This window comes from Morus notabilis, unplaced genomic scaffold (assembly GCF_000414095.1).
Source record: "Morus notabilis unplaced genomic scaffold, ASM41409v2 Scaffold765, whole genome shotgun sequence".
NCBI classification, from domain to species: Eukaryota; Viridiplantae; Streptophyta; class Magnoliopsida; order Rosales; family Moraceae; genus Morus; species Morus notabilis.
In genome coordinates this window covers 272,372-295,161 of record NW_010363429.1, presented here as the reverse complement: position 1 = coordinate 295,161, position 22,790 = coordinate 272,372, and the positions used below count along the sequence as shown (strand labels likewise).

At 33.5% G+C, this 22,790-nt stretch overlaps 4 protein-coding genes across 5 annotated transcripts; 3 read left to right on the top strand and 1 right to left on the bottom strand.

The window, feature by feature from the left end:
• The first annotated feature begins 872 nt into the window (after positions 1 to 872).
• LOC21394216 (protein PELPK1) lies at positions 873 to 1,235 on the top strand. The gene has a single exon (XM_010104342.1). It carries the CDS (start codon positions 873 to 875, stop codon positions 1,233 to 1,235), a length of 363 nt encoding a protein of 120 aa, XP_010102644.1.
• A 3,649-nt stretch (positions 1,236 to 4,884) lies between these two features.
• LOC112092736 (protein PELPK1-like) lies at positions 4,885 to 5,247 on the top strand. Its single transcript, XM_024169613.1, has one exon. It carries the CDS (start codon positions 4,885 to 4,887, stop codon positions 5,245 to 5,247), a length of 363 nt encoding a protein of 120 aa, XP_024025381.1.
• Positions 5,248 to 10,421: 5,174 nt separating this feature from the next.
• Positions 10,422 to 10,778, top strand: LOC21394215 (protein PELPK1). The gene has a single exon (XM_010104341.1). The coding sequence runs from the start codon at positions 10,422 to 10,424 to the stop codon at positions 10,776 to 10,778; it is 357 nt and encodes a 118-aa protein (XP_010102643.1).
• A 1,292-nt stretch (positions 10,779 to 12,070) lies between these two features.
• LOC21394214 (protein DELETION OF SUV3 SUPPRESSOR 1(I)) lies at positions 12,071 to 14,144 on the bottom strand. 2 transcript variants are annotated; one of them, XM_024169621.1, is made up of 3 exons: positions 14,084 to 14,144; positions 13,761 to 13,871; positions 12,071 to 12,401 (listed from the first exon to the last, which is right to left on the bottom strand). In XM_024169621.1, the coding sequence occupies exons 2-3, from the start codon at positions 13,849 to 13,851 to the stop codon at positions 12,271 to 12,273; spliced, it is 222 nt and encodes a 73-aa protein (XP_024025389.1). In that variant the 5' UTR covers positions 13,852 to 13,871; positions 14,084 to 14,144; the 3' UTR covers positions 12,071 to 12,270. The 2 variants fall into 2 exon arrangements, with proteins under 2 accessions (XP_024025389.1, XP_010102642.1); XM_010104340.2 differs by having other exon boundaries at positions 14,008 to 14,088.
• Positions 14,145 to 22,790: the final 8,646 nt, after the last annotated feature.

Sequence of the window (22,790 nt, the reverse complement as noted above, 5' to 3'; positions counted from 1 at the left end):
TATTATTTGATCAACTCTCAAATTACCATTTTTATAAACCTGGTTCAACAACTCAGATGATTTATTCTCATTAGGATCTCAATGGTCAAGATTATTTATATAACTAATTTGTCATTTAAAAGGAGAGGTGTAAGTGTAAATCAAATTATTTTTCTGTAAGACCACCAATTTCAAATCATGAGTGGTACACCTAAAGAAGTTAACTATATAGAGACAATTATTTCTATTTAATTTATATTTGATAACCGAACACATGACGACTAAGACATTCAAATCACTTCCAAACTAAGTTTTCTAAGATTTTAGCTGTACTTACTAACTTATATGTCATACCATATTCTCAAAATAAGGTAGGGTTCTTATTTTGTTCTGACTATCTGTGTGGCATGTTTTAAGGGTGCCATATTATTGATCAATTCTCGAACTACCATTTTGTTATAGGTTCAACTACTCAGATGATCTATTCTCATTTAGATCTCCATAGTCTAGATTATTTGTATATGTTTGAAGGAGACACCAAAATGAGTTTTAGTTAACTATATATAGATAATTAATCATTTTTATTTACTGATATTAGATAACCAAACTCAGACGACAAAAACAATTGAATCACTTCCAAGTTACTTCTTTTCCAATAAGAAGGTAAGAAAGTTGAACTAACTTGGGTACAAAAATTCAAACTGTCCGTAACATTACAGATATATTCTCAACTCCTACATTACATCATATCTATAAATATATAGCCCTAAAACTAATCTCCACCTCATCATACAAACCAAAAGAACTTTACATATTCTTCCTTACACATATATCTTTGCTCTAAAATCTTGATATATATATATATATATATATATTCATTAATTTAGACAAAAATGGCATTCAACCTCAGTGGCTTCACATTGGCCTTATTTGCTGCTTTCGCCTTTATGAGCATTGATGTTGGTCAAGCTGCAGCTCGTCATCTTCTGCAAACAACAACAGGGCCCAATTTGCCAAGGCCCAACTTGCCACAAACGCCCACCATTCCATCTCTGCCTCAGCCCAACATACCCAATTTGCCCTCAGGCCTAACCCTGCCACAGCCCACGTTGCCCACCGGACCGATCACTATCCCAAATCTGGCCCTCCCACCACTGCCAGCTGTGACTTCTCTTCCAAACATTATTTCCTCCTTTCCAACCATGTTTCCCTCCATTCCATTCTTCTCTCCACCACCTTCAACCTCTAGCCCTTGAAGATCATGAAGACACTTACGTGAATGCATGCATGCATTCGTTTGAGGACGATCTCTACGTACTTTATGGCTTTTCCTTTGCATTAGAGGATATTTAGGTTTACGCAATTGTCTACTTGTTCTAAATTATGGAGTTTGTATGAGTCTAGCATACACTTTTGTTTGTGATGAAAGTATTGTTTTATACTTTATTTCTGTATTTGTAACTTCTATAATATGATTATTCTCCTATATTTATGAATGATTTTGCTGTATATTTTCCTGCGTGTCAAAAAAACGTTTAAGTGGGAAAAAATTACTTGACTTTACTTCAATAGGGATAAATTAAAATAAAAAGGTATTTTAATGATATATTTAAGAATATGAAATTTTAGTGAAAATAAATACATAAGTAAAAAAGAAAAAAAAAAAAAAACAGGAGTAAGCAAACAAAAAAAAAAACGTCAAAAGTAAAGTGACGAAGAAATAATTTGAACAGTAAAAAGTGAATAAAATGCCATACTTTTCCAACCAAAGAAAGAAAATGAGAGACTAGTAATAAACTTGCAAAAGAATGACTCTGCCCTTCACTCTCACAATTTAACTATTTGCCAGAGAAAAAAAGTAGGACACGCGTCACACATGGAAATAGAGAGTGTCTAAGAAGGTGTTGAAGCAGGTGTTGCTAACATTCCTCACATCTCATATTTTTATATAAATCCATACAAAACAGAATTATATATGTAGGGATATTCTACGGTCCGTTAGCCACTATCTAACGGACCGATTCATCCCTTAAATTTAGACCGCCGAATGTAATATGGCGGCTGCTATGCATTGAGTAGCAGAGGTTTTTTTTGTGTGTGGGTGTGAGAAGTTTTTTTTCCTCTCTCTCTTTTCTACCTCTATAAAAAGTCATGCTTTAAAATGTCAGCATTTCTCTTTTTCAATTCTGATTAAGGCGATTTTTCTTTTTATGTGTTCAAAGCTAAAAAAAGGAACAAATCTACAAATCTTGATCCATATAGCCATAGTAATTTTTAAATAAACATTAACTTTTTATAAGATTTCCTATCAAACACGAAACTTTTTCAAATTATTGTTTCTAAAACTCGATTTAAACATAAATTTAGAATATAATTGATCTGCAGATCCAAATGACATTTAGGGTTCGCTTGGTATGAGGGTTCAAATTATGGTGATTTTAATTTTAATTTTAGAACAAGAACCATAATTCATGATTTTGGGTCTAAATTATGGTTCTGAAACCCGAATCAGAATCAGAGATTTAAACCACCAAAAACTAAGGGGGTGGTTTTAGAATTATGAGTGATTCATGGTTTAAAACATCACATCTTCATGGTTTAAAACATCACATCAAGATTCAAACCTTAAATTAGAACCATTCAAACTAAATACTTATTCTGGGTGAGTCAAATCAGAACCATTTTTTACTTTTTGTAAAGAAACACTGGTTTGAACCATAATCATGGTTCCGGGTTCAAAACCCTTATACCAAATAATACCTTAGATCATAGTTTAAATCACCTTAGTTTAAAGTCTTTGATTCAAAATAAGATCCCGCTTGGTTTGAGGGTTCGAATTGTGTGATTTGAATTCTGCTAGAGATGATTTTTCTTGTTATGCATTAGAAGCGAAAGAGAGGAGCATGTATAGCCCATGAAAATCTACTATGGACATTAAGACTCCCTTTGGTATGAGGGTTCAAATCAGGATGTTTTAAACCTTTGGGTTTGAACCATGTGAGTTTTAAATTGGGTGACCACGAATCTTTAGGTTTAAACCATGTGTGGTTTGAACCTGTAGTTCAAACCAGCCAAAACCAAGGGGAGGGTTGGTTTTGCTGTTTTTAGGGGCAGATTGGTTAAAACATCACATCAATATTCAAATTAGGTTTGAACCAAACATAAATTTTGTTAGGGTGAGTTCAAACTACTTTTTTATCTTTGCAAATAAACACTGGTTTGAACCAAAACTTGGGTTCAAACCATTAAAAAACTAATACCAAACTTTAATGTTTTATAAGATCCCAGTAATATATATTCCATTAAACTCTAATTTGAGCATGGCTATTGTTGGACACGTAAGTAGCAGCCACTTGCCACTAGAAGGTAGCCGTTCTCAACACTAGCTTCCTATTGCTCTTCGGTTATCCATTAGTATTCGTTTATCACCCGAATATTCGTTCTCAACACTACTTTTTTATTTTTACAAATAAACACTGATTTAAACAGGTTCAAACCATCAAAAAACTCATACCAAACTTAGTTTAATGGACGTTTGGTTCATAAATTCAGAACTATGATTCAGAATTATTCTCGTTTTACGTGTCTTTTTTGTGAGAGAAAAACACTGTAGAGAATTATGAATCATAATTCAGAATCAGAGACAAATACAGAAAATAAACATCCTAATGTTTTATAAGATCCCAGTAATATATATTCAATTAAACTCGAATTTGAGCATGACTATTGTTGGACACGTAAGTAGCAGCCACTTACCACTAGAAGGTAGTCGTTCTCAACACTAGCTTCCTATTGCTCTTCGGTTATCCATTAGTGTTCTCGACACATAATAAGTCAACCACCCGAATATTCGTTTATCACCTATCAGTTTACTTGACACTTAACGGTCACTCAGTCGACACCTCATTAGTTGATCGTAACCAATCAAACCAATGCATTTCCCACATGGTTTTCGATCAATAAAAGAAAGAATAGCGCGCCAAATTCTGTACATAATAATCAACCATCACAAGATACCCAATGTAGGCCATCTACCGCGAATGGCGACGCCGACATGATTACCCCCAAAGACAAGAAAAGTAAAAATGAAGTGAGTTTTTTGGGCGAAAAGATAAAACTAAAAAGAAATACTAGTGTTAGGTGTATTAATAGTGCTGAGCAGCACATATTAATAAAAAAGTGAGTTCTACAGTATGAATTCTATAAATTGAGTCTAAATATTTTATTAATTATAGTGCTAATGGTACCCCTAAGAATTTTTCAATTACAAATAAACATAAGATAACAAAAGACTAGAAAAGAAATAGAAAAACTAAACACTAGATCTAAAAAAAAGCTTAGAAACAAAAAACGACATAAACAAACCAAAAAAAAAAAAAACTGAAATAAACTTCCAATTATTTAGTGCTACATGACAAAATTGGACTACAATAACAAATTGAAAAAAAAAAAAAATTACGGATCTCTAATAATTTATTCAAAACATCTACTATACCGATTATTTATCACGACCTTTCTAAATTTCTATTAATTAGATTAGATTAGATAACCAACCAGAACTACAAAGAATCAATCCAATCACTCCAAAACTACATCCTTCATTTCCTTTTTTTTCTTTTTCAACATTTTAGCTTGCTTACTTACGTGTGTAATCTCTTAACAATAACTAAGAGGGTAGGAAAGTAGAACTAACAGTTCTATTGTACATTTTCTGCCCAACCAAACATCCAATCCTCAACCTCCACATTTTTATTTTTTTGGTGGAAACCCACATCACCATCTATATATATATATATATGATAGACCCAAAGACAAATATCATACAAAACGAAACGTACATTCTATATATCCTTTTTTCATATAAATCTTTGCTCTAAAATTTTTAATTTTGATTAAGATACAAATATGGCTCTCAACCTTGATCGCTTTGCATTGGCCTTCTTTGCTGCTTTTGCCTTCATGAGCATTGATGTTGGTCAAGCTGCAGCTCGTCACCTTCTGCAAACAACAACAGGGCCCAATTTGCCAAGGCCCAACTTGCCACAAACGCCCACAATTCCATCTCTACCTCAGCCCAACTTGCCTAATTTGCCCTCAGGCCCAACTCTGCCACAGCCCACGTTGCCCACAGGGCCCATCACAATCCCAAATATGGGCCTCCCGCCACTGCCAGCTGTGACTTCTCTTCCAAACATTATTTCCTCCATTCCAACCATGTTTCCCTCCATTCCATTCTTCTCCCCACCACCTTCAACCTCTAGCCCTTGAAGATCATGAAGACACTTACGTGCATGCATGCATGCATGCATTCCTTTGAGGATGTTCTCCACGTACTTTATAAAATTGCCTTTGCTATGATGATACCTATATACATATAGATATATATATTTATAAATATTGGTTTATATTTGATTGTCTACTTGTTTAAAATGGAGTTGGTATGAGTGGTTATTGTTGTATACATTATATGTGTCTTAGCTAGTTACAAAGGATTTGCTATATTGATTGTACCAGTTTGTGGACTTTTATTCGACTTTATTTTAAATGGAGCGTGTGTTCATCTGCTTTAGATCATATATTCCCTCAACACGTGAAAATTCAAAAAAAAAAAAAAAAAAAAACATTTTCTCAACGAATAGATAGCAAGAGGAATAATGGTTGCAGATATTACTCCACAACATGAATCTATTTTGGGGTGTACAGTAATTCTAATACTGTACCTCAGTTCAAAAAAAAAAAAAAAAAAAAGAGAGGAATCAATAGAGATTTTAAGCTACCGTTTTATTGAAGGGAAAAAAGAAGATAAAGAGAGGAATCACATATATTGATAAGTACACCAGACCAAAGTTTAAGAATGAAAATGAATTTTTTTTTTTTTTTTGGGAATTTTGCAGGACTTGTTTACGAAATTTTACTGTTTAACTGTTTTTTAGAGTGATTGTTTTGAGAATAAGGAAAAAGATTAAATTGTGTGTTGGTTATATTTCTGAAAATATATGTTGGTTTGTCATAAGAAGCGAAAACAATGTAGAACAAACGATCACTCTGTTGCATTTTCCCATTTCCTTAACAAAATATGTAAACAGTTCTTTCTTTTTCGTTTCATTTTCAATGAAAAACAAAAATCAAGTAAACGCGATTTGAAAACTATTACCAACTGACATACTTCGAGAAATGTGACTTATGAGAAACCATTTTTAGAATGCTACCAAATGAGCACACATAAAGAGTTTTTTTCCCCTATGATCAATTATTGAAAAATGAAGTCTCAATGAGGACATACGTGTTATACATAACAGCCCAAGCACAATATAAATATTACGAGATAACCTTTTATATATTTCTTAAAAAATCGAGTTAATTTTCCTCACAACAAAAATAAGATAAATCTGAACAAAACTAAGACAACAAAAAAAATATTACTATAAATAAGAAAAAAGCACATGTGTATGTTTCGACAAGGACTGCTTGGCCATGGCCGTTGTCGACATGGATTGTGAACGTCGCGATTAAGGTTGCAATCCCGTCGCGATGGAGGTTACAATCCCTCGTGCCCTAGATGGTGTGGGGGGTACTGAGGCTTTCCTTACAAGCGGAATGAAGGAATTAGCTAGGTGGTTTATTGCAACACACCGTGGGTCACAACCTACTTAAGGTTTTCGAACGTATAGTGCAATTTTCAGGTCTCGCAGCACGACGACCCTGTTGGCATCAATTAGGGTTTTATCTTTTTGTTTTTTTTTTTTTTTTTTTTTTTTTTTTTTTGTCAATGGGGATCAGAAGATCATTTTGGGTCATTGGATTTTAATTTAAAGATTCATATTTTGTATGTCTCACACCTAGCATAAAATTATCATGAAAAGTAAGTGATTAAAGAAAAAAGATGTAAGTGGATAAATATGGAAGACAAATTATTGAGAGTGGGGCACATGCCTGATGCCCCCACTTAACTTTTGAAAGTTTGATTCTTATCAATAAGGTTTTTTTTTTTTTTTTATAAAATATGGAAGACAAATTATTGAGAGTGGGGCACATGCCTGATGCCCCCACTTTTATAAAAAAAAAACAAAGTTATGCCTCTATTTTACAAGAGAATCTATAATTGTACCTCATTGAATAATTGAAATACATTATTGTTCCTCCATTCGAAAAGAATATTATAATGTCGAACATACTCAATAAATATAACTATATCTCTAATAAAATATTATCACTTATCTTATTTCATACTTTCACCACTTAAAAATTTTATTGCTCCGCTATTGTCAATAGTAGCTCACTATAGTGATTCCGACCACCTATGATAAGTAACTCCGCTGACTGTGATAAACTAAAAAAGGAAACTACTCAAATAATATCTATACTACAGTCATCACATAAAAAATAAAAGAAAATAAAAACAGGAGGGGATAAATCTTTGTGCATGTCAAAGTACTAGCCATTCACCTAAGTATCCCTTATTTACCTACTAGACTTCTAAAGTTGTGATAAGATAGATAACCCAAATACAACAACAAAGCAATATTCCAATCACTTCCATTTACTTTTGTTTCAGCAGAAGGTAGGAAAGTTGAACTAACAGGTCTATTGTGTACATTTTCTGCCCCAATCAAACATCCATATACTCAACCCCCACATCATACACTAAACCATATCTATATATATAACCCAAAGACAAATCTCCACATCCTTCATAAAAACCAATAGTATGAGAAATTATTCAATACACTGAATGTAACACGTCATTTTACTTACGTGGTACACTCAGTTAATCAAATCTATACATTTGCACTGAAGATTAGTATAATAGAAATACTATATAAAAATAACCTTTTTATTTTTCTTAAAATGTGATCTTCCATCAAACAAAAATAAAATAAATCTTTGTTAGGTTTTTTGTTAGATTGGCAATTTATTGGCAAGATGTAAATCTAAAAAACAGGTGATACTGATAACGTTACAGAACAGAAAACTGGTGCAGATTTTTAAAGTTGAAGATATGGTTTGCAATTGAAATTTGAAAGTGCTGATGATGATTTAAACGTGAAGATCAAGTTAATGAGTGCAGATTGCTTATAAATTCGGATTTGAATCAAGTTGCTGCAGTGATTGGTGACGTGAAAGGATGAATATGGAGATAAGTATCCAAGTTTGATTTGGATTCAGGCACGGAGCTATAGCCAGCTCAGTGGGGGCTTAAGACCCCACTAAATTGTTTTTTCCTTCTATTTATATATATATATATATATATGTATAGTTAGATATTACATTAGTTTAGTACTAATAAGCCCCAACTAAAACCAAAAGACAATTTACATTTGTGTACATTGATAAAGACAATTTATTTGTGTACATTGAGAAATACATATTCAGAAGTTATTATGCAACATTTTCAAGACATGAAAACTCATCAGGTACAATTGTAGTATATTAATAGATGTCTTTTAATTTAATTTTATATTTAATTATTAGCTTCTACTAAAAAAAATTTCTTGCTCCGTCACTGCTTGGATTATGCTACTTGAATTTGAAATACAAGTTAATTTGAATCGGAGCAGCTTACTATCTAAAAAAAGGTAACGTGGAGATAACTTTTGGGGATATCTGAGTTTGTGATTAACGTGAATAAATGGAGGTTTACAAGCTTATAAATAGAGCTCAAGGTTGTTCTCTAGAGGTGCGGTTTTTATAGGATATTTTCGTCTATGACTTTTTGAGCCTTGAAGTATTTGTAGAGTTCGTTTTTCGGGAGGAAGCCTACTGCCAGCCGAAGAGATTTTACCGTGCAGTTTTTAAAGATGAGTGGTGCTCGCTGAATAAGACCATCAAGTAAATTTGACATGACAGCAACATTGTCAAAAAGAGACTTTTGAGTGTATAAGTCCGATTGGTGATTGTAATCATTGATAATTAGTAGATTGTTCACTGTTTAGGCATGAGCCCGTAAATATAGATGGTTACCGAACATCGATAGCAATTCCCTGTGTCTATTAATTTACTGCTTTCGGTAATTTATTTCGTTAGACTTTAATCCTATCTGATAAATTACCGAAAACGAATCTAACAAATCTCAACAAGACAAAAATCCTTATCAATTAGAAAAGGCAATATGTGTTTATTGCATGGATTGCTCGGCCATGGCGGTCATCTACGTGGATTTCGAGCATCACAATTAAGGTTGCAATCCCATCACGATGAAGGCCACGATCCCTCAAGCCCTAGGTATCGTGCAGTGAGGCTTTCCTGATCATGAGCAGAATGACAAGGGCTTTCCTGATCATGACCATATCCAGAAGAGCAACGAATGAAAATCTTGACAAATGACGAAGGTGGATCCTCGCAACACAGCTTTGATCGCAACCCCTAAGGTTCACGACTAGTGTCATGATTGCAAGGTCTACATTTTGGTCATTGGATTCTCCTTCAAAGATATTTATTTTGTATTTTTCATGACGTACCGTAAAATTCTTATGAAAGGTAAATAATTAGAAAAAAAAAAAAAAAACCTATAAGTGTTTTTTCCAAAAAAACAATTATGCCTATATTTTACAAAAGGAAAAAAAAACTATAATTACACCATTACTGAATAATTGAAATATGTTGTTGTTCCTCTATTCGAGAAGAAAGTTATAATATTCTACATACTCAATAATAATTGAAACATATAACTCTATCTCCAATAAAATATTATCTCTATTTTTTCTTTCTTGGTGCCTCCACTGAAAAAATTTCTGACTCCATTATTTCGATAGTTGCCAACTAATGGGCCGTTTAGTTCACTGATTCGAGTTTTTAATTCGAGTTAAGATGTGACTTTATGTGATAACTTTTTACTGTAACAAAAAAGTTAAATATGACTGTTTCTGAAAGCTTTTTACTGTAGCAAAACTCGAATGGTGAAATGAACGGGCTGATGCTTCCGACAAACTACGATGAGTCACTCCGCCCACAATTGATTGTGGAAACTAACAAAATAATATGTATATTATAGGGGGAGAAAAAGAGTAGGGGGAGAAATTTGAAGTGGATGTCAAAATAGTCGACATTAACCTAAACATCCAAATTGATATTAGATAACCAAATACAACAACAAAATATTCCGATCTCTTCCATATACTTTAAAAATAAAAATAAATAAATAAATAAATAAAAACATTTTAGCTCTACCTACTTACATGTGTCATATTCTAAAAATAAGAAGGTAAGAAAGTTGAACTGATCGGATACAAAAATTCAAAGTCCATAAACATCCATACACAACAAATATTACACTACACCATCAATACATACACATATATATATATATATATATATATATAAACCAACATCCAAAGACTAATCTTGACATTCTTCACACAAACGAAAAGTACTTCACACATTCTTCCTCATACAAACGGTTTTTTTTTTTCTCCCTTGAAATCTTGGATTTTGATTTTCACAATATGGCATTCAACCTCAGTGGTTTCACATTGGCTTTATTTGCTGCTTTTGCTTTTATGAGCATCGATGTTACTGTAGCCTCCCGTCATCTTCTGCAAATAACTGGGCCTAATTTCCCAAGGCCCAACTTGCCACCAATGCCCACCATACCATCACTTCTTCAGCCCAACTTGCCAAGAGGAGGCCCTACTCTACCTCAGCCTACTTTGCCCAAGGGGCCCATTACAATCCCAAATCTGGGCCTCCCCCCTCTACCATCTGTGACCTCTCTTCCAAACATTCCCAACATTCCCTCCATTCCAACCACGTTTCCCTCCATCCCGTTTCTCTCTCCACCACCTTCAACCAAGAGCCCTTGAAGCTGTTTACTCAATATGATACACACATACATATATATATATATATATATACATATATGCATGTATTTATATGTGATGCATGTCTTCTCTACTCAATCCCTAATTCCCATTACATTATTTACTCTGTCGCTTGCTTCATTTAATGTCGAACTAGAAGTTCTTATGTTTGTCGATTTTGTTTGTCCTAGTACTTCATTTATTCGTGTAAGCTTGTCACGTGTAATATGTTCTTTTTCTTGTGTGGAAAGGCATGTAATATGATTGTATCCGTGATTCTTGTTACTATTATGTTATTGTTCTACACACATATCTTGTAGTAATATTTATAGTCATTAGTCACTTTCCTTGTTTTTTCCTTTTCCTCGGCTAGTCTTGCGATGCCTCTTGAGTACGTTTTAATTATGTTAGCAATTAGCGTGAGAAATATTACGGAGAAGGAGAGAGAACTCGACAATTAGCATGTAAAACTCAGGTTCACTTCACCCATTCGAATTTAAAATTTGAGTTTTGCTACAGTAAAAAATTTTCAAAAACAGTCACATCTAACTTTTTTACTACAGTAAAAAACTTTCACATAAAATCACATCTCAACTCAAATTACAAACTTGAATCAACAAAATGAACGAACCCTCAATTTACTTCTAACAATCAAAACCGGCACACTTATAACATTTTTCAATCGCTACTGGACATCATTCGTAAGTTGGCGTAACACTCAATGTAATCAACTATATTTATTGAGTGTTACACCGGAGTAAATTAAATTTTACACGAACGTACGAACAGTGTTACCATGACTAATGGAAAATGTTACAACTTTGGAGAAGTTAAAATTTTAAGCATACTGAATTGGGTCAATAACGAGCAAAGATTTTTTTGGCTTTAAGAACACATTTATTCTCCACTGATATCATCAAATAACAAGAGCATGGAGCAGATAAAAATTCCAATATACCAATATGACTCATATGAGGCACTCAACCATACAGTTGAATCAGTAAATCTTCTCAATTAATAGTCCTATGCACGCATTTCCACACACCAATCCATTAATCGTAACTTAACCATTCAGAAAACTTTTTTGGATTGGCAATCAACAAAAACAAGAAATAACTACAGTTCTTCTTGAAAACATACGTGATTTGTTTGCAATCTTAACTTATTTTTCAATACCACCGTTGAAGATTTTCAAATCGTGAGTTTTAAAACCCGGTGGTAGATTTATCAATTTAGCAACAAGAGACTTCTTTCTGTCTAGAGTAAAAGATGCATGTGTACAACTTTCGCAATACTTTTTTAAATGTATGGCAGCATGGAAAGTGCCGCATTTCACCTAGTAATATATTTTGAAGAGAAAGGGTTCAACATTTCATACAATTCATTGATCCAAAGGGCCCAAAATCAGTACATCTGATGTCTAAGCAAACTAGATGGGTGAACATCAAAATAACTATGTGGTAGGATAGAATTTTTCGGGTCAGGTAATCAAGTCTCACTTTTTGTCCTGGTTGTTCTCAAGTTCCCTTCTGAGCTGCAGAGAGAAATCATCATTAACATCATCATCGTCCCAATCATCTTCCCACTGTTGGGTCACTTCCTTTCCTTCCTCCTTATCCTCCCATTCTGTCATTGTTATATAAGCATATGAGAAAGAGACTACCTTTGGACACTAACAGAATCATGAATTATATAGGTGCTTATATAAACTTAAAAGCATACAAATTATATGACTGAACATTTTAGAAGCCAACAAGGCAGAAACTCATAAGAGAGAGAATCTTGAACTACGAAGGAGAATCTTTTGGGGCCCGTTTGGTACATGTGTTTAAACCAGTAATTCTTGATGTTGGCATTTGAAATTCAAAATTTTTCGTGAGAGGAAAACACTGTAGCATAATCAAAATCATAGGTTTAAACGCAGCAAACAAACGAGCCCTTCGTTGCAACAAATGGTTTTTCTCACTTGCTTCCCTTGAATTTTGTGTGATTGGATCATTAGTCCCTTTTTTCTTTTTTTTTTTTGTTTGTTTGTTTGTTTGGTCACTAAATTTTGAACAGAGTAGCAAACAACTCTGACATGGGTGAATAATGCAGAGGATAAATTGTCAAAAGCGTAAATATACATATATAAAAAACAGAGATACCAAGACTGCAAATTGTCATCATCTACAGACTACACGGGTGAGATCATGCATACATACGCTTAAAATTTAATATTTGACATGACTAAAAATTGTTGCACACACCAAGAAGGAAACAAATAAAAGCTAGAATACTCCACTACAAAGCGGATTTTTTTTTCATTCAAACAAAGGGTTTTTAGCACCTCTCCTCTTGAATTTCATCTGATTGGACTCTTTCCCCCTAATTTCTCTCTTTTTTTGTTTTTTGTTTTGTTTTGTTTTGTTTTGTTTTGACATTTGGGTCACTAATGTTTTCTCCCACACTCTGTTTGAACGTGGTAGCAATCAACATACTAAAAGGTTTAGAAGTTAAGTGAACTCAATGACTAATAGAGAGCATAAATTTACAAATTTTTTATTTTTTATTTATTTTTTTTATAAGAAAAGAAAAAGGACTAGAGTACCAAACTATAAGAGATTCAGAAACACAAATGTGCTGTAATGCCAAAATTATTCCGTCCGAAACTTTAACCCCGATTAACACTTGGGGCTAATTGCTTCCCTTTTAATAATTCAAAGACCAAATTGCCAAGAAAAACATTTTCAAGGACCAAAGTGCCAAAAAAGATTTTAGGGCACATAATTGCTAAAAGGCCTTCCAAGTAACTAGTATGTCCTTAAAGAGTTTATCCTAATTCCAATCTCAGATCATCATCTTAACCTAATTATTCAAAAAAGCAAGTAATTTTACAGTACCAAATCCATTAACTTGCTCTTTCTGAATCAATGGGAAACAATTTCAGGCACACACAAAAAAAAAAAGAAAAATAAACCAGTTAATGAATAAGAAATTACAGACCTTGATTGATCTCAAACTCTTCGAACTCGTCATCGTCTTCAAAGAGATCGATTTTAGCCTCTTCCGTAGCTGCCTTGGGCTCTGTTGCCATGTCTGATCTCAAATCAAATACTTGAAAAAAAAGGCTTGAATTAGGGCATTGTTCAGAAAAGGGAAAAAAGCGATTGAAAGCCACGATTGTAGAAAGATTTCAAAATTTCAGACTCAAATCAGAGAGAATAAGAAGGAAATAAAACCCTAAACTTACCGATTGAAGGATTTAGGTGAAAGTTGAGAAGACAGGAATGAAATTTCTAGAGAGAGAGAGAGAGAGAGAGTTATACCTTTGAGCGGTGTGGAGTGGGAAAGGAGACAAAGAAGAGGTTTCAATAAGTATCCCGTGACTTTCTCAAAATACGATACATACCCCTGAGTTTTTTCTTTTTAATGAAGTACCTTTAATTTTGGGATAATTACTTATCTTGAAATATTTAAATGCAATATCGATGTAGTTGTCGACCCAAGGGCCCCCTCCCCCCCCTTTTTTTTTTTTTTTTTCTTTTTCTATTGAAAGGGCGTTTAATTAATAGACTTTTTTTAGGATCAAACTAGTTGAACTCCACGTGCGAAAGTAATTTATGTGTTAACTTATACTTAATTAATTGTCATGTTATTATTAAAAACATATAAAATCTTAATAAGGAACTAAAATAAGAAAAAAATAAATTTTAGGGTAAGAAGTTAAGATAAAGTTAAAAAAAGACTAAAATAAATAAATAAATATTATTTTAGGATATAAGGAACCAAAATGAAAAAATACAGTTTTAGCTTTAGGGAAAAAAAAAGGTGTCAAAAAAGATAAAAATGAAGAAATAACTAAATTTTAGTGTAAAAGGAACCAAAACAAAAAAAATAATAATAAAATTTTGAGAAACAAATAAAAAAAGAATAAAAAAAGGACAAAATGGAAAAATAAATAAGTTTTAATACAAAATGAGCCAAAAAGAGAAAAAAGTTAAAGTCTCGAGTAAAAAAATAAGAAAGAGGTCAAAATGATTAAAATGAAGAAATAAATAAGTTTTAAGGCAAAGGGAACAAAAAAAATACTAATCTAGGTAACTTTATACGAGGCCAGCCATGATAATTTGTTACTGATGGTCTTGATTCATTGTCTCGACATTTTCTGCATTATAAATTTATGCGGGATGTATTTGACGTGATTTATGATTGTTTTGCAACTCTAGAAAGTAGAAAGCATTGTGTCTATATTAACAATCAATATCTTGTTTAGTTCACATTGAAAGCTTCATAGTAGGGGTGTTCACATATCTCAATTCACGGATGGAAGGTCAATCCGTGAGTCATTCGCAGAAGCAGCTCTTTCAAAAGCACCCAAATCTGATGAAGGAATTGTGGAATCCGCGGTTTCTTTCATTCGCTGAAAAACAACGCACCGAAAAAAAAAAATCCTATGGATCATAGCACAGGCATCATCCTAAGAAGCTCCGCCTAGGGCTGCTCTTTCCTTCTCAATCTGAATCGGCTGAAGAGTCATTTTTCCCTGAAGCCGAGACCGAACTAACATATCTAATTTATCCCGAAACAACGGATTCCTCACCCTCAGGAGCCCGAAGTAACTCATCCTCATCCGATCTAGAATTGCAAATTGAAAAAATACTAATCCATATCTGATTTAAAACCTTTTCAAATTGGATCCAATCTAATTAAGAACCTATCGGATTTTACAGATTGGACACATGAAATCACAGATTTAAATCTTTAAAATATAAATTAATAAACATCCATATAAAATAAACACAACATTAAATATTAATAAACATCTAAATTGTTACTTCAAGCAAAAAAAAAAAAAAAAGTCTAGATTGTCACAACCCAATTAACAATAATAAAATAGATTCAATGAAACTTAAAATGAAATCTTCATTGTTACTGTAAAGTAATTCAATATCCATAATTTCTAAAGTAATACTTAAGTTTTCTGTAAAAGTAACAAAACATACACATAATAAGTTTCCAAACAAAGATATGCATAAGTGCTTTTAAGTCAATGGATAAATAATCGTTAATAATCTTGTAATGTATAATTTATCTAAATCAATGGATAAATAAGTCTCAAGTTCTTCTAATTGTGGGTGGAGATCCAATAAGAGAGGGTTAGATTGAAACCAATTCTGAAAACATATCAATGCTTCCACCATAGGAGTACTCAATGAACTACGAAAGCTGTCAAGAATTTATATATATATATATATAATTATAAAAAATTATATATATGCATATATATGGTTTTGAATTCGCGGAATTTACGGATTAGAAGGTGCTCAATCCGCAATCCTATCTAAATCCCTAGGATTGAAAAAGTCTCAATCTGTGTCTTATTCAAAACCATTTTCAACCCAATCTAAATCTTTAGATTGGATTTGTGGGGTAACCGGGTATGTTCCACTCATTAACAACTTCATCGTGAACATTAATTGTGAATAGTATCGTACACATGAATAGTGCTATATATAGGAATAGTATCATATAGATGAATAAAATTATACGCAGCGGACAAATCTGACAGAATAGCTATTGAATATGGAAAATAAATAAAAAAAATACTAGAATTGATAACGGAGTTCGGCTAAATATTGCATACGTCTCCGGGCACTATGGACCACTCTGTTTACTAAAGAGAATAAAGATTACAAATTGAGTAGAAATTACAAATTCAGCAGAAATTACAAAAGCCCACAAATTGGAAATCTGAAGAATTTTCTACAAATTTACAAAGGGGAGGAGCTCACAATTTTTTAGGATGCAAAAATAAATGAGGGGAGACCTATATTTATAGCCTTTACCTCTCCTTCTACGCGTGAACCAGCTATAAACAGTTGGATTGACCTTCAAAAAGTCAGCACCATTTTCGGTGACCATACTTTTTGACTAACTAGTCTCTACCTTGACGAAATTGTCAAATGAGTGTCCTTAGAATAGTTCCTTCAAATGCGCCTCCCGGTGCCAACTTAAATATGCTGAATATTGACTGTCTAAACAATGTTTAAACTTGGCTGCTGTCACCGCCTTGGTCATCATATATGTAGGATTCTCTGCTGTCGAAACTTTTTGAAGGAGTAACTCACATTCTTCGAGAATTTCCCACACAAAATGATAAAGAACGTCAATGTGCTTCGTCCTTGCATGGTAGACTTGATTCTTCGCTAAGTCTATAGCGCTCTGACTATCACAATACACCGAACTGTGCTTCTGACCCAGCTCCCAAGTCTTCAACCAATTCTTGAAGCCAAATTGCTTTATTAACAACTTCTGTAATGAAGTGACCAAGAAAATCCCATAATTTAAATAATGCAATTTATGCATTTAAGTCAAGGATTTTTCCTGGAAAAAAAATATATATTATGTTATATTTTGTGACTGAAGGATTTATAGAATTAACATCTGTATTCCTAAATTCTGTAGCAGATTTCATGATAAGTTCATGTTTTACGATCAAGTAAATTCGATCGATAAATTCTCACCGTACTTTAAGGCAGAAGAATTTCTAGTACATATACAGTTTGAGAATCTTAATTCTAAGAATCTCCAAGCACAATACGAACTAGCATCCAGTACATATACATGAGAAAATTACAGCCATTATAATTTTTAACAGTTTCAAAGAAAACTTAAGAGAGTGGACAAAAGTACAAGGGGTAGGTTAATGTGTAGAATTGGATGAAGTATGATGAGGGAAGATGGAGAGTACACATGATTATTTTTTTCCCTCTCTTTCTTCACTTGGCCGGCCATGCTTAGGGAGTTTATAGCAAAATTTTGGTTAGTTAAGTGTGCTAGAAGATTTCATCATGAGATGAATCAAATCAACTATTTGACAAGAATACTTACTTCACTTCTCTCTTGAAGCATCCAACCAGCCAAGCAAGGGGAGATTAACCAAAAAAAACTTTGCTGATTAAGCTAGCTTGATAGGCTTAATTAAGAGCTAAGAAGAGATCAAGCAAAAGTCTCTAAATATTAGACCATTAGTGCAAGCATTAAGTTAGCCATTTTTGCACATTTTCTCTCCTTTTCCACACACAAAAACCGGCCATTCCTTACCCATTGTCTCTCAAAATTTTCTCCCACTCTCCTAAGCCATTAGCAAACATTAGAAGAAGAAGAAGAAGATCAAAGTGTGCTAGGAAGAGTCTAGTCAACAATTTCTTCAAGGGTATAAAACTCTAAACCCTCTCTTTCTTATGTTCTAGCAAAGTTTAAAATTTAGAAATATTCTTCTCAAATTTTCTTATACTCTTCTAATTTTAAGCCATTAACAAACCTTAGAGGAAGAAGAAGGTGATCAAGTATTCTAGGAGGAGCCTAACCTAGGATTTTCTTCAAGAGTATAAATTCTAAACCTTTCTCCTATATTTTTCTACCAAAAATTAAGTTGTGAATCAAGGATATGTAATTTGTGGTTCTTGAGAAAATAAGTTGTAATAAGGGCGCGTGAGTTTTATGTTGGTTTTGTGTGTTTTGAGGCTAGTTTGATTAGTATTATGTGGTATGCTTATGTTTGGTCTAAGTTGCTTATTTTGGGTTGGAGGAAAAATTTTCCGGTTACTTTGAATGCGAAAATGAGGACCTTAGAGCGAGATTTTTCAGTATTTTTAAATTTGAACTAATAGTTCTCGATATTTTAAACAATTTTCTGTGACTGTGGCAAAACCCAATATTAACTCTAAATGCAAGTTTTAAGCCATTTTACAAAAACGGGACAGGTTGTCCAATACAGTTTCGAAAAAAAAAACTGCAGCCACTGTTTTCAGCCAAACGAGGCCTTTAGAGGCTGAGTTTCAGTCTCGACGAGACGAAGAATTATCGCGAAGAACAAATTTTTGAAATCTGACTCTAAGATGCAGTAAAACGTAGATTATATAAACTGCACATTTTTAACTAAATAAAACTAACACAGTATTGGTTTTTAACAAAAGGTTATTAAAAAACCCGAGATGTGATTTCAGTAAAATACTATGGTGTTAAACCTCATTTTAACGGAAATATTCGTAAAGAAAGTTTTCAAGAAAAATAGTTTCTTTTAAGAACTTAATGGTTTTTCGAGCAAATCATCTCGATGAGCACCTACGAGCCCAATACGTTAGGTGCTTAGAATTACGAAAATTAAATATGGGTCCAACGTCTGCATTAATTTAAGAGACTCCGTTGGAATATAAATTTCAGCGGCCTAAGAGTTAGAATGCCGTGTATAAGTTTCTAGGCCGAACTGGGCCTTAATATCATAACAAGGCTAATGAGGAAAATTATGGAGAATAAATTACTAGATTGGGTAATTGATTTCCAGTCTAGGCAAGTAGATGTTAAGGGCAGTTAAGGAAAATAAGATTTTGAGAATTTAATAAATGGATCCTTATTATCCTTTAGTAAAGGAGAGGAATACATGCCTTAAGGAAAAGGTTAGATCTTCCTTCATAAGTTGCTAAAATAGAATAGCAAACGACAGTTAATCTCACACTCTCAATGGGTGTTCATTTTCAGAAGTAAGCAAGTAAGAGACTAGGCTGTTTGGCGAAAAGTGAATTCCAGCTTTGTAAATCAGGTAAGTAGGAATCTCGCCTACAGTATGAATAGATTTTAAAGAAAAAGTAACACATGTTATATATGCATGTTTATGCTTTATGTATTGCATGCGATGGCATGTCATACTGCATACACTTTAATAAATCAAGAGAAACTTATAAGAATAATTTCAGTTGAGTGCCGTACCAGCCTCTGAGAGGGAGGTAACTCAGGCTCCACAAGAGAGAAGAAAAAAAAAATAAGAATGTCCTCTGAGAGGGAGGCATTCAGTTAAGTTTATAATCACAGTGTCGTTGGGGACCTTACAAACCCTCACATCCCGATGATTGCGCGCAAGTGATACGAGCACTCGGGCCCATAAGTAAGTAACTAAGATAAGATAAGATAATAAGAATTTAATAAGACATGATCATAATTAAGCATAATTGGCTCATGCATATTTATTCATGTGAACTTACAGTTATTTTGCAAGATATAGTTCCTACTTGCTGAGCGAAAGCTCATCATAGAATATTTATACTGTAGGTAAGCAACTTACACATAATACTTGATGGACTGATGGTGAATGGACGAACAATGTGGAGATCGGGGAATGGATACCGCTCGCAATTATTTATGCAATCAATTTTAAGTTATAAATAGTTTTGCTAATTATGATTCTGAAACTATATGTTAAATGGTTTTGTGGATTATAGCTGCAAGTAAGCAAGATGTAAGAATTAAGTATATACATATAGATATATCTATATGCTTTGAGAAAACATATATGTTAAGGTCTGAATATTTTAAAAGAAAACAATTCGTAACCTATGTCTACTATAAGACTTTAAAAAAAAATGTTCCGTAAATTTTCAGAGATTCCAGTAAGTACAAATTAATTTTTAGCTATAGTGACGACCACTGAGGATGGTCGTTACATGTAATAGCTATGTACTCTATCTTTGTCATAGACAAAGCAACTATCGACTGCAAGGTAGAGTTCTAAATGATTGGTGCCTTGGCTAAAGTGAACAAGTAGCCAGTAGTAGATCGTCGCTTATCTAAATTACCTGCGTATTCAGAACCAACTACAACTTGACCAAGTGATTTTTCCTGCTCGAACACTAAACCAACATCTACGGTCTTTTTTAAATGCTGTAGAATCCATTTCACAGCTTGCCAATGACCTTTGTTAGAGTCATGCATATACATGCTCACAACTCTAACTGCCTATGAAATGTTAGGCCTCGTACACACCATTGCATACATCAAGCTATATGCCGCATTAACATATGGAACTTTTGCCATATATTCCCGTTCTGCATCAGTCTTGGGAGATAATTGGGCCCTAAGCTTCAAATCAAGAGCAAGCGGGGTACCTACAGGTTTTGAATTCTCATTCATATCAAAATGTTGTAGTACCTTCTTCAGATATTGCTTCTAAGTCAAAGAAAGCTTGCCTCTCGATCTGTCCCTATTTATCCTTCATCTGTTTTATAAGATTAGAGGTTTGAATCTATGGATAAGACTTTTGAAAGTCTCACATTGAAAAGAGATGAGAATGTATTCCCTTAATTATTCTATATAAAGGGCAATGTATTTCATTTCTCCATCACAACTTACAAGTTAAAAATGTCTAATTTCTCTTAAACGTCCATCTTCAATAATATGATGGACTTGCATTTGCGTCTAGAAGATTATAGGTTTGAATCTATGGATAATAACTCTTTTTTTAAATAGAATAGAAGGTGGTTGGTCAGTTCGGTTTAACCGATCACCTTGGCTGGCAGAACCGAAACCGAACCGCCCATGAATCATGGGTGGTCAATTAACCGACTGAATTAGTCAGTTTGTTGACGTGGAACTAAATTTTCAATTTTTTCGGTCAGTTTGGCAGTTTGGTGTCGGTCGGTGACGGTTTTTCAATTTTTTTGAACACTCCTACCGCACACATGAATAGTGCCGTATGTGAATAGTATCGTATAGATGAACAAAACTATACACAACGGACAAATCTGATAGAATAACTATTGCATACTGAAATAAATAAAAGAACATTAGAATTGATAGCGAAGTTCGGCCAAATATTGCCTACGTCTCCGGGTACTGTGGACCACTCTATTTACTAAAGAGAAGAAATGATTACAAATTAGGTAGAAATTACAAAAGTCCACAAATTAGAAATCTAAAGAATTTCCTATAAATTTATAAAAGGGAGAAGCTCTCAGTTTTTTTAGATGCAAAAAAAAAATTGTGGGAAGGTTTGTATTTATAGCCTCTGTCTCCTCTTTTTTTACATGTGACCCACCTGTAAACAGTTGAATTTACCTTTAAAAGTTAGCACCGTTTTCACTGCTCTCTTTTAGCCACAAATTGAGCCCATAATTTGTAATGACTGAGAAAATTTCAGACCTTAAATAATACAATTCATGTATTTTTAAGCCAAGGATTTTCTTAGAAAATATTATGTTATATTGTGAATTGAGGATTTATGGAATTAATATATGTATTCCTAAATTCTATAGCAAATTTCATGTTAAGTTCATGTTTCGATCAAGTAAATTCGATCGATAAATTCTCGCCGTATTTTAAGGCAGAATAATTTTCAGTACAAGTATAGTTTGAGAATCTTAATTTCAAGAATCTCTAAGCACAGCACGATGTTAGCGGCATATAAAAAAAAACGCACTGACATTTTAAAAGAAGAAAAAAAATCCTTAATTGCCAAACAGTTAGGTTAAAGTCACAAGATAAATACCTATAGTAGATGGATACAATATGAGCTCGGGAGTTGACACTGTCAGAAACGTCATTCTCGGGATAGAATACAGAAAATTAAAATTTAGAATTTTTTCAGTTTAAAATTAATTTTAAGACTTGAAACAGTTTGAAATATTACGCGAGTAAGAATATAAAACAATATTGAATTATTCAGAAATTGATATTGGACTGTAAGTAGTAGATTAACTTACGTGAGCTAAACTAATTACCTCTAATCAGTATAAATTTAATCTGTTTAGAGGAAATAATTGAGGATAAGATCAGGCACATAATCTTGCCTTAATCAGATACTTTATATAGTGAAATTTTTAGGGTTCTTACACTTTCTTTCTCTTATTCTCGCTCATTCTCTCTCTCCTCTCACATTTTCTCTCACACAAACCATCAATGGCCAAATACTCAAGTTAAGATTCCGACCTCCATTTTTGACACCGCCGGTGTCAATAGAAAGATCTCGACGAGCTGAGTTCAACGACATGCGGCACGACCTCCAACCCCGCCGGAATCAGCCGCAATCGCCGGCGGAAGTTCCGAAATTCCCATTTCTTCCCGTCGTGATATATCCGCCATCCGACCTCCGATTGAGATGATTTCAGTCCCTATGGACTCAGTGCAGCGAGACGAAGAAAACCCATCCATTTTCACAGCTCGATTCTGGCCGGAGCACCGCCGTCCGTGGTGGTCGGAATC